The sequence below is a fragment of the Chrysochloris asiatica genome, unplaced genomic scaffold, assembly GCF_000296735.1.
Source record: "Chrysochloris asiatica unplaced genomic scaffold, ChrAsi1.0 scaffold00005, whole genome shotgun sequence".
Lineage (NCBI taxonomy): Eukaryota > Metazoa > Chordata > Mammalia > Afrosoricida > Chrysochloridae > Chrysochloris > Chrysochloris asiatica.
In genome coordinates this window covers 41,936,667-41,949,270 of record NW_006408523.1, presented here as the reverse complement: position 1 = coordinate 41,949,270, position 12,604 = coordinate 41,936,667, and the positions used below count along the sequence as shown (strand labels likewise).

The 12,604-nt window shown below is 38.1% G+C and overlaps 1 protein-coding gene across 1 annotated transcript in view; it reads right to left on the bottom strand.

Moving 5' to 3' along the window:
* The window catches only part of MYCBP2 (MYC binding protein 2, E3 ubiquitin protein ligase), a 365,677-nt gene that overhangs the window by 15,592 nt on the left and 337,481 nt on the right, over positions 1 to 12,604 (bottom strand). Inside the window, exons 71-76 of the mRNA XM_006832026.1 lie at positions 12,139 to 12,422; positions 10,237 to 10,333; positions 7,112 to 7,231; positions 5,381 to 5,482; positions 4,574 to 4,702; positions 3,919 to 4,051 (exon numbers count right to left, since the gene is read on the bottom strand). Of these exons, the coding sequence (XP_006832089.1) occupies positions 3,919 to 4,051; positions 4,574 to 4,702; positions 5,381 to 5,482; positions 7,112 to 7,231; positions 10,237 to 10,333; positions 12,139 to 12,422 (865 nt within the window). The remainder of the gene's footprint in view (positions 1 to 3,918; positions 4,052 to 4,573; positions 4,703 to 5,380; positions 5,483 to 7,111; positions 7,232 to 10,236; positions 10,334 to 12,138; positions 12,423 to 12,604) is intronic.

The following is a 12,604-nucleotide window of genomic DNA, read 5'->3' as shown; positions in this document are numbered from 1 at the left end:
AACAATAAAATAAGGTTTGTTGTTGTCAGGTGCTAGTGAGTTGGTTCTAACTCACAGTGATCCTATGTACACTAGAATAAAACGTGACCCATTCCTACATCATCCGCACAAGCGTTCGTATGCTTGAGCTCAGTGTTGCAGCTCTCATGTCAATCCATTTCCTTGAAGGTTTTTGTCTCTTGTCTTCACTTACCCTCTATTTTACCGGACATGATGTCCTCTTCTAGGCACGTGTCCATCCTGATACACGTCCAAAGTATGTGAGACATCTCGCTATCCTCACTTCTAAGGATCATTCTGGCTGTGCTTCATTTGGTCGTTGTTCTGGCAGTCCACTGTACTTTCAATATTCTTCTCCCAACACCACAATTCAAATGCATCAATTCCACTCCTGTCTTCCAGCTTTCACATACATATTAGGCTTGGGTCAGGTACACCTTAGTTCTCAAACTGACATCTTTGCTCTTGAACATTTTGTTGTTGTTGTTAGGTGCCGAGTCGGCAACGACTCATAGCAGACCTACGTACAACAGAATGAACACTGGCTGGTCCTGTGCCAACAATCATTGCTAAGCCTGAGCCCACAGCTGTCACCACTGTGCTAATCCATCTTGTTGGGGGTCTTCCACTTTTTCTATGACCCTCCACTTGACCAAAACATATCCTTTTCTAGGGATTGATCCCTTCTGATATGTCCGAAGTATGACAGACAAAGTGTGGCCATCCTGGCTTCTAAGAAGCACTCTGGCTGTACTTCTTCCAACACAAATCTTTTGTTTGTTCTTTTGGTGGTCCATGGCGCTTTCAACATTCTTCTTCAACACCATAACTCAAATGCATCAATTCTTCTACAGTCTTCCTTATTCACTGTCCAACTTTCATATATTGTTGTTGTTACATGCCATTGAGTCAGTTCCGACTCATAGCGACCCTGTATAGGGTCCAGAGCTGATCTACAGTTCCACACCATCACTTGGATCAGGAGCATCTTAGTCCTCACACTGACACATTTGCTCTTCAACACTTTAAAGAGGTCTTGTGCAGCAGATTTGCCTAATGCAATACATCGTTTGATTTCTTGACTGCTGCTTCCATGAGTGATGGCTGATACAAGCAAAATGAAGTCTTTTACCACTTCAATATTTTCTCCATTTATATGGATGTGTTTATTGGCTCAGTGGTGAGGATATTTGTTTTCCTTACACTGAGATGCAACCCATATATAAGGCTGTGGTCTTTGACCTGCATCAGTATTTTAAGTCCTCTTCATTTTCAGCGAGTGAGGTGGTATCACCTTCATATTGCAGGTTGTTAATGAGTCTTCCTCTAATCCTGGTGTCACATTTTTTGTCATATAATCCGCTTCTCAGATTATTTGTTCAGCATACAAATTGAATATGTATGGTGAAAGAATATAACCGTGCAGCAAACCTATCCTAATTTGAAACCATTTGGTGTTCTGTTTGAACAACTGCCTCTTGGTCTATGTACAATTTCCTCATGAGAACAATGAAGTGTTCTTGAATATTCATTCTTTGCAATGTTGTGTATAGCTTGTCATGACCCACACAATCAGAAGCCTCTGCACAGTAAATAAAACACAGGTGAACATCTTTCTGGTATTCTCTGGTTTCAGCTATGATCCATCTGATGCCAAAAATGATATTTCTCATTCCACATTCCCTTCTGAATCCAGCTTGAACCTCTGGAAGTTCTCTGTCAGTGTATGGCTGCAGCTGTTTTTGCATTACCTTTAGCAAGACTTTACTTGAATGTGATATTTATGATTCTGTCTGATGATTTCTGCTTCCGTTTGGTCACTTCTCTTTGGATTGAGCACAAATATGCACCTCCTTCCAATCAGCTGACCAGGTACTTGTGTTCCAAATTTCTTGGCATAGATGAGTGCATGCCTCCAGTGCCACATCAGTTTGTTGAAAGATTTCAATTCGTATTCCAACAATTTCTGGAATCTTGTTCTTTGCCAATGCCTACATTGCATGCATGCATCTTGGACTTCTTCCTTCAGGATCACTGGCTCTTGATCATCTGACATCAGAGGAATGATATTCCTTATTCCAAGCTCTCTTCTCAATCTTAAATTTCCAGCAGCTCCGTCAATGTGCTGTTGCAACTGTTTCTGAATTATCATCATCAAAACTTTATTTGCATGCATAAATAACACTACTTGATAATTTCTGCATCCTGTTAGATCATCTTTCTTTAGAATGAGTGTAGAATATGGAGCTCTTCAATTTCTTGGAATAGACTAGTGAATGCTTCAAGTTTGTTGAAACATTTCAACTGGCATTCTGTCAATTCCTGGAGCCCTATTTTTCACCAATGCCTTGGGTGCAGCTTGGACTTCTTCCTGATACCATGGGTTCTTGATCGTATGTTACCTCCTGAAATTGGTAACAGTCAACCAATTCTTTTTGGTACAATGACTCAGTATTTCTTCCATTTTCTTTGGATGCTCCTTGCATTGTTCAATATTTTTCCCATTGCTGTTATGTGCCATGGAGTCAGTTCTGACCCAAACCTGTGCAGGGTTTCCGAGGCTGTAAATCTTTACGGGAGCAGAACGCCTCATCTTTCTCCCGTGGAACAGCTGGTAGTTTCAAACTGCTGACCTTGTGGTTCACAGCCTGATTCGTAACCACTACGCTACCAGGGCTCCTATTTTTTTTTCCCCATAGAATCCTTCAATATTCACATTTGAAGCTTGAATTTTTTCCTCAGTTCTCAGCTTGAGAATGCTGAGCATGTTTCTCCCTTTGATTTTTTCTATTTTTGTTCTATCTACAACAGATGTTTGCTGCTGTTATTAGGTGCCACTGAGTGGGTACCGACTCACAGCGACCCTCCGCACAACAGAACGAAACACTGCCTGGTCCTGTGACAACCTCACTATTGTTGCCACGCTTGAGTCCATCGAAGCTGCTACTTGCCAATCCATCTCGCTGGGGGTCTTCCTCTTTTTCTCTGACCCTCCACCTTATCAAGCATGATATGCTTCTCTAGTGACTGGTCCCTCCCTGACAATATGTCTGAAGTAGGAAAGACCAAGTTTGGCCATCCTGGCCTCCATGGAGCACTCTGGCTGCACTTCTTTCTTCCACCAAGATCTGTTGGGTCTTTTGGCAGCCCATGGCACTTTCAATATTCTCCTCCAACACCGTAACTCAAAAGCATCAATTCTTCTGCGGTCTTCCTTATTTACTGTCCAGCTTTCACATACATATGAGGTTATTGAAAATGCCATGGCTTGGGTCAGGCGCATCTTAGTCCTCAAACTGACGTCTTTGCTCTTCAACACTTTAAAAAGGTCTTGTGTAACAGATTTGCCTAATGCAATACGTCATCTGACTTCTTGGCTGCTGCTTTCGTTAGGGTTGACGGTTGATCCAAAAAGAATGAAGTCCTTGACAACTTCAATCTTTTCTCTGTTGATAAGAATGTTGTTTATTAATAAATACAAACTATCATTAAGGAGCTCTGGTAGCACAGTGGTTACAAATCGGGCTGCGAACCGAAGGGTCGACAGTTGGAAACTACCAGCTGTTCCGCAGGAGAAAGGTGAGGCTTCTGCTCCCATAAAGATTCATAGCCTCGGAAACCCTGTACAGGGTTGCTATGACTTGGAATCGACTCCAGGGCACATAACAACAACAAATCATTATATTCAATATGATGATATTAATTTTATTTATTATTAAATTTATTTATTATTAAATGATAGTCTTTATATTTAATTCTATTTATTATAATGATATTAAATATAATGATATAGACAGTGACCAATAGTGCCATAATTAGATAATAATGACCCTCAAAATGATTCATATTGAATAAACGAGCAGCTAGTTTAATTATATAATTAGCATCCGTGGCTCAATCTTTAATTCTCTTTTTTACCTGTGTGTTCTCGGAATTCCACCATTGCCTTCATTGTTTTAGAATCTGCTAGTGCCATCAACCAGAACAATTTGGTTCTACCACAACCTTCATGAAGGTCAACCTTTATAGCTTCTTCTTCTTCTTTGAAGACCTATTGTTTCATTAAAGAAAAAATGTATTTATCACTGAGAGGAAATATAACATTTAATTATTTAATAATAATAATAATGGATTTCATTTCCTAAGTACCCTAAGACGTTCCAATTACTTTACAATCTTCTCCTCTTTGATTGGCACTGTTGTTATTGTTGTTGTGGAGTACATGTGCGACAATTCCAACACACTGTGACCCTGAGCAGGGTTTCCGAGCAGCAGTCTGAACCTCTGACCTTGTGGTTCAGAGCCCAGTGTTTATCCTACAGTGCCAAACCAGGAATCCTTACTCTTCACCACAGATTTGTTTTTATAAATGAGGAAACGAAGGTCTCTGAGAGGTTTAACAGCTTGTTTGATTTATACAGTTGGTAAGTAAGAAAGCTGAAAACTGAAGTCTTTTGATTTCAAAGTCCATTCCCGTACTCCAAGCTCCCTTCCCACATTTATCTTAGCATTTACTTAAGATTCTATTTTCTGCTTCAGGTATTGTTCTGAGTATAAAGACAGCAACACTCACCTGTCTTTGATGAGTTTTGGTTCGACGATGAAGATGAAGAAATCGATCACAATCGGTACATAAATTTCCACACACATTGCACAAAATGATTGCTGCAGTTTCACCATCATCATGGTTGTCACACATGGGCTAAAACAAATCATCCACAAATGCTGTATTAGATTTTGAAAGTCTCAGATAGTCTAGGAAATACTGTTATTCTGAGGCCTATTAAGAATTTAGAATCTGAATGGTAGTCAGAACTAACCGTGGCAAGTGCACTTGACTATAAAAATTCTTCAAATTCCCAAATTCAATAATTAATGTACTGTGTAGGTTCAATGATTATTATAGTGAATTTGTATACTTTTTTTAGTGTCTTTTCTTCCCAGTGAAGTTAAAATTCAATATTAATGTACTCTAAATCCTAAATAAATAAACAAGTCTTTTCTTAAAATGTGAACACTATTCAGAAAATACTTAAAGGACTTTTCCCTTCTAGCGTACTTACAGATATCCATCAAATCTACTTTAAGTACACATGCGAATACATGGTGCAGCATTTCCCTCTGCTACTGGTTTATTTCCTTCTTACCATAAAACTAATTTTTAGTGCAAAATCTAGCTAGATATAGAAACAGGGTCATTCTACAAAATCAAGATTTCAAACATGACTAATAGAAGAAGGGTTAAAAAAGCTCTTTAGAGTTGTATCAATTGTATATGTTGACTTGTAGGATTGTTGTTATTTTTTTAATGCTAATCTAAATAAAAATATCCTATCAAAAATCAAACCAGATTAACTATTACTAAAATTTCTGATCTTACCATTTGTTTTTGTTGCCCATCCTTTCCCATCCATCGCCCTGAAGACAGGCGGTCGACATGGTCTTGATCAAGAACACACAGTGACGCCAGAGCAAGCCAGAGCTGTTGAAAGAAAGATAGTTACACCTGTGATTATTTAGGACTGACAGAAGAAAATTCACTGACACAGGATAATGGCTCAATAAATGCTGGCTGAATTTGAAATATCTACACACACAGCAATATTGATGTGGTTTTTCTGATGCAGTTCCAGGCACACACACACATACTATACCATACTCAATGAGTTCACACAAACATTCACTGAGGACATGATTTTCTCCGATGGACACTTCTGTTTTCTATCTGACATATGAAATGACTATTCATTGGTCTACTGTGTAAATAACATCAATAAACAAACTTAAATGTTTATTTACTATTACTGTGCAAGGCCAACTACATGGTTTTCCATATTAGACTCACCCGTCTGCCACATTAAATTCCAAGGAATTTCATTTAAATTTTGCACAATATATGAGCGGTTGAGGTGCTGTAGGATGAGCACTGGATGGTTAATCACAAGGGTGGCGGTTCAAACCCACCAGCCACTCCTTAGAAACCCTATACACAGCTGATGTGAGAATGGACTTGATAACAATGAACAATAATGAACAGCTGGGTACATAAAACATTCTTCTAAAAGAGAACACTATTTCTTCAGGTGTCTCTATATGTCCTAAAGTGCCTAGCATTATGTGTGGTCCACTTTGTCTGAAATAAGTAAATCGCTAACAGAGCTTAGAATATTGCACTAAAAATAGATTTTAAAAATTGTAAAGCTTAGAGTAAGTTTCAGTTTTACAAAGAATGGTATATTACTGAAAAATAGAAAATTACTGAACTTGCTCAACTCTCAGAAGTGCATATGGGTGTCACAGATATTAAGAACAAGAAAGATAAAATTAGGGTGGAAAACATACACACTTCCACAAAACAGTCCCAGAGAAAGCAGAGTATAGAATGAAGTACCCAGTGTATGGATAATGGCAAAGGGCTGCCATCAGGGTACACTCACTAGCAGCATAACATGGACTGCCTTTGTCTGCCCTAGGGTAATAAAATTTATCTTCGTTTTCAGACTTTGGAGGATTAGCCTCTGTAATTCCGGCCAGTAATCACTTCTTCCTAATGCTGGATACTGCCCCCTGCTTCAACGAATCTCAGGCTCTTTTGTAAGGCTCATAACATTTGGTAGGTTACACAGAAGTCTGACCTGGGGAATGCAATCCCATTTCCTAGGAGATACCCTGTCCCTCCTCATGCTGGGAATATACTTGTGCTTTTTATAAGCAAGTAAATTCAGCCAGCAGCCTATGGAGCTCAGCATTAGGAACAACTATGTCACATAAAAGTCACATAAAATGACGCAGCAGGAAGCAGGTGGGGGGTGGGGGGGTGGGGAAAATCTTGATTTTGAAGCACCTGAAACCTATCACAGCATAATGCCTATACCAAACTTAATTTTACTAACCAGTTTCCAAAACAACTGATGCAAAATGCATAACAGTGAACAGTAATGACCATCATATTTAGTTTATAATTTAACAAAGGTCTTCACACTTTTTCAGTTAAGTACATTATTTGATAAAAAGAAAGCATGGACTTAGATGACTAACTGATTAAAGCCTGTTCAAACTTATTACTGAAAAGAATACACAAAGATACAGACTAAGTGAGGTGGAAACCTACCCTAGTTGTTGCAATGCATCTCACCGGAGACCTAAATTCTTCTTCCATCTTGGTCAAGGCAATGATGGTTTCTGCAATGGCATTTTTTGTCACTCGTGACCAAGCTTCTGAAAGATGACCCTATTGAATAGGGAAGAACATTTTAATAAGTAGCAGAATATATTATCATATTAGTAGGTTTGGTTCTCTTAAACAAAAGCACATCTTATGAAAACAATAATGAAAGACTTATTGTTTTACAGCAAGACCATAGAATTTTGTATCAAGGGGCAGAAGCAGAGACTTTTGGAATAAAAATCCTTTATAATACTATGAAAAATTCAACTCAATAATTACTATTCTGATGACTTAAAAGAAAACAAACACGTCCTCAGTACTTCTTTTTCTTAACAGTATGGATATTTCCTTAGATTCAACCAAAAAACCTAACAGAAGTACTAAGGTGTATGTGCTTGAGAAATTTTGGTTATGAAATCTTGTTATGTTTTTGGATGAGTATTACTGGATCCCAAGAGCACAAATGGGTTCAAAGTAAGTATATTTATTTGCTAACTTTCACTACTATAGACTGTTGTTGTTGTTAAATACAGTTGAGTTGATTGTGACTCATAGTGACCCTGTACAGGCTTTCCAAAAAGCTTGTAGGAGCAGAAAATCTTCATCTTTCTCCAGCAAAGCAGCTGGCAGGCTTGAACCACCAACTTTGTGGTTCGTAGTCTAGTGTTAATCCTATGGAAACACTGTGTTCCCGACTATAGAATGTAGGTGTTTCTAAATATTTTTATCCAATCAGTACCCTGAGAAAGTCTACTTGTCACAAGGGTTGTGAAAATGTCCATGTTGTTGAAAAACGTGATAGAAATTAATAGTTTTTCCAGCACATTTTCACACTTCCTATTATGCACATTTTATCAACCTTTTAAGGTAGCAACCAAATCCCCTCCTTCTTCGCAATGCCTTTAGTTTACCTTCCCCTCCTCAGGTTAGACTGCTGGCATAGATGAAAAGGACACTAATATTTGGAGCAACTATTAAGAGTCAAGCACTCAAGCCAAACATCTTAAGATAGTTGCTAAATGCCATTAAGTTGATTCCTAGTCACAGCAACCCTGCGTAGGGTTTCTGAGGAAGAGCTGATGGGTCTGAACTGCCAACCTTGTGGTTTACAGTCCAGTGTTTATCCTACCGCACCACACCAGGAGTCCATAGGACATAAACAGCAAAGATTAACGACTCCATAAAACATGAGAAAGAAGAGATTGAGAAAATATCACTTTTAGGAGTCCTTTTACTCTTTCAGGCTGGAAAACTTATTTTTAAGTTTTAAAGTCTTTTTTTTATTCTTTAAACTTTTTATTGTGAATGAAGGTTTACAGAGCAGATCATCAGTTTTACATTGAACAAATCATATACTTTTTTTCATCTCCATGATTGCAATCCCCTCTATGTAACAACAGTTAATCCCACTTCCTCCCTGTGTTTTTTATTTTAGTTTTAAATCTTGGAATATTTATGTATTATATATGTAATTTCCTGGGAAATTAAAAGTAAAGTTTGAAATTGATGTTGTTTAAGGAGCTCTGGTAGCGTAGTGGTTACGAATTCGGCTGAGAACCTTAAGGTCAGCAGTTCAAAACTACCAGCTGTTCCTCAGGACAAAGATGAGGCTTTCTGCTTCCATAAAGATTTACAGCCTCGGAAACCCTGTACAGGGTCGCTATGAGTTGGAACTGACTCCATGGCACATAACAACAAACAACAACAATATAAAGGATGCACTATCACTAATTGAAAACACAAATGATGTAACAGTTAACATATGCCCCATCTGCCAATGAAGGTCCGGAAAGCTTTACTTTATCCACGTCATTAAGCTCAACTCTACTTTGAGGCCTTGCAACCTGATGCGTTCATCTTCAGGGATTATATCTGATAATGTTCCAATGACTATTCATAAAGTTTTCAGTGGCTAAACATGCACTATATGATAAGCACTGGACCACAGGGTTGGTTTGAACTGTAAGGTCGGTGGTTCAAACTCACCAATTGCTCCTCAGAAACCCTGTACAGGTTTGCTTACTTAACAAGAACCATTCAAAAGTGGTCTGTCTTTCTTTCATCCTAGTGTCTTAGTCTACAAGTTCCAATAAAGCCTGTTCACTACCACTCTGAATACCTGGTGGTATTAAAATACTGATGGCATATATTCTAGTATCACAACAACACACAGCTACCACAGTACGACAAACTGACAGATGAGTGGCAGATAGTTAACATACTGACAATAAAAACAAGTTGCCTTCAAAACAACTCGGACTCATGGTGACCCCATGTGTGCCAGAGCAGAGCAGAGCGCCACAGAGTCTTCAGTAGCTGATTTTTCTTAGGTAGATCCTAGGGTTTGTTCAGAGGAATCCTGGCTGGACCTAATGGCTAACCTACTGATTAGCAGATGAGCACTTACCTGTTTGTACCACTCTGGTGCTAACAAAAATGCAAAACAAAACCCACTGTGGTTGAGTCCATTTTGATTCATAGTAACCACATAGGACAGAGCAGAACTGTCCCAAAGGGTTTCAAGGCTGGAAAATCTTCACGGAAGCAGATTGCCACATTCTTCCATAGGATGACTGTTGGGCTCAAATTAAGGACCTTCTGGTAAACAGCTCAATGCTTAACCCATTGTCCCTTAGGGCTCCTTTCCCTACTAATGTTGTTAAGTGCCATTGAGTCGGTTCCGACCTATAGCGAGTGAGCCCGTGAGTTTGAACCCCCAACCTTGCAGTTCACACAGCTTTGAAGTCTGACACATTAACCCACAGTGCCACACCAGGACTTCTATTTCCCTACTAATTGTTGTTGCTGTGAAGTGCCATCGAGTTGGTTCTGACCCATAGCGAGCCAGTATGGGTTTCCAAGGAGCAGCTGGCGAGCTTGAACTGCCGACCTTGCAGTTCAAATGGCTTCACAGTCTGGCGCATTAACCCACAGCGCCACATATAGGAGCTTTTAAATAAAACAAAGTAACACCACAGTAGGCCGCCTATCAATTCAGTAGAATAAACTGCTTATGGTATGAGTCAGATTACTAGTGCACATCACTGAGAAGAAGATTCAGAACTTACGGCTGCCATATCCTTTATAAGTCTAATGATGATCTCTGAGATCTGTGGGGGAGTTGAGCCCTTCATCCACCAATGGCTTTCACCCCGTCGAATGTAACTACAAAGTGAAAACGGGCATTTGTCAGTGATGGGTCTTACTAAGGAATATGGTGAAAACTGTTATTTCAGAGTGTAGAATTTCAATGTTTCCCAATAAGATGTATTTATTTGATGCTACTATATATAGATCAATATTAATTTTCTCAAAAAAGTAGTATTCTTTCTTTCCTGGATGAAAGTTTGTATCAAGTTTTCTTCTATACTTTATTTGGGGGGGGGGCAGCATTCTACTTTTTTAAATGATTGAATCAATTAAAACATTTGAAAAACATTAATCAAAACATTATCCATAATCACTCTCTTCAGTCCCAAAAGAATAGTTATTCTGATTTGTGTTCCTTTTCAAGTAGTTCTGTTTCTGTACTATTTTTAGCTTATCTTCAAGAATAATGCTATTCAAAAGTACAGGCTGTCAATCAGCTGCACATCCACAAACTACAGAGATAAGAAGCTTGGACCAGAATGTATCTCAACTGCATCACTGAGCAAACTAGTGTTTCATTCAATTGATGTTTTTGTGTTTTTCCTAGTAGAGTTTCCATATAAAGGAAACAATATATTGGTGAACATTCTGGTGTTTTGTTTTTATCATGTATGAGCTCTGAGCAGCATTGTCCCAGACCTTTTCCTATTAATTTGTTTAGAAACATGCAGATGTTATTTTCTTTCTCACTCCTATACATTGTTTGACCACCTTTTTTTTTTTTTTTTAACTTAACAATTATGTATTGTTTCCTTTTTATAGAAAATGTAGAGATATTATTGTCTTTTAAGTGCTGCATGATGACTGAAGAAAAATGAAAATTTAGGTTCCGATTTATATATGTGTATTTCAAAGCACAGCTGACTATAGCTTGCCTTACCATTCCTGTTATGAAGGGCATGGTACACCAAGGCGACTCTAATTTTCTGCAGTTACACAAAATTCAAGAACCAACATTCTTTCATATGTACCTCTGTTCACATATATCAACATATTTTTGGGAAAACATTTTAGAAGTAGGATTGGTGGGATAAATTATTCACATTTATTTTACATATTATGAAGTGTCATCAAACTGACATAAAAAAAGGCAACAGCAATTTATGTTAGATGAGAATGTCTATTTCCTGAAAATGTTGCCAAAGCATCAGATATTTTGCTGTTGTTTTAGTTCAAATTTCTCTGAGGTATCTTTTCATGTGTTTATTGGTTGGCATTTGAATTTTTCTTCTGTGAACTGACTGCTCATTTATTTCTTTTTTGTTTAATCAGTTGAGTGTCTTTTCCTCACTGACTTGCAGTCATCTATGGCAACTATACCATTGCCACATAGGTCTTAAATATCTTTTCTAAGTTAAATGTTTACAAATAAAAAGTATTTTCTATCAATTAACTTTCATTTTTTTGTAGCCAAATAGGTGAATCTTTTCTTCCATGACTTTCCAATTCAGAAGGGCTTCCTAAGTTAAGCATTACAAATGTATTCTTCTATAATTTGTTCTCATAGAGTTATTAAAATGATATATATGAAGCTTTAAGTAATCTGAAGTTTATTTTTGTGTATGGTGTGAGGCAGGGGTCAACATTTCTTCTTTATGTGGTTCTCCAATTATCCCAATATTATATATTCAGCACACTTTCCTTTCCACACTTACTGGAAACGACATATGTATTATAAACATTCTCTTTTATACATGCAGCAGTTATTTTAAAATTCAATAAGATGAGTAAGCAAACAGGTGGAATCTGAAATCATGTCTTAATTTTTCAACTCTAGCCGACTCTGTTTCCTTTTAGTACTACAACAGACAAGGACCAACCTGGAATTAAAAATCATTGGAAGGGTAACTGTTGTAACGCCTTTGCCTACAGTGGTACCAGCTGTTCCAGTGATGGTGGTTCCTTTGGCTTTTAGCTGTACGGTGAGGGCTTTGGCAATGCATCCTAGAAACATATCCAAGATACCTAGTTTATTCCAATCTCCTTTCTCTGTTGAATGAATGATATCACTGATATCTGCTGGGGGGAGGGATTTCACTCCTATGATGCTGGCCAGCCGACTAGGGGTCACTTCAGGCAAGACTCGCCTTAGTAAGGAGGTCACCTGGTAAGAAAAATAAAAGGCAAGATATCCCTTAAAAAAGGATTTTTTTCAAGTTTTCATTTTGCCAATGAACCTTACTACCATTCTATGACCTTCAAAGCTTTGAGAACAGAAGAAACATGATTTAGACATGATTTTAAATTTCTAGAATGGTCATTGTCACTCCAGGGAAACAAGAGTAA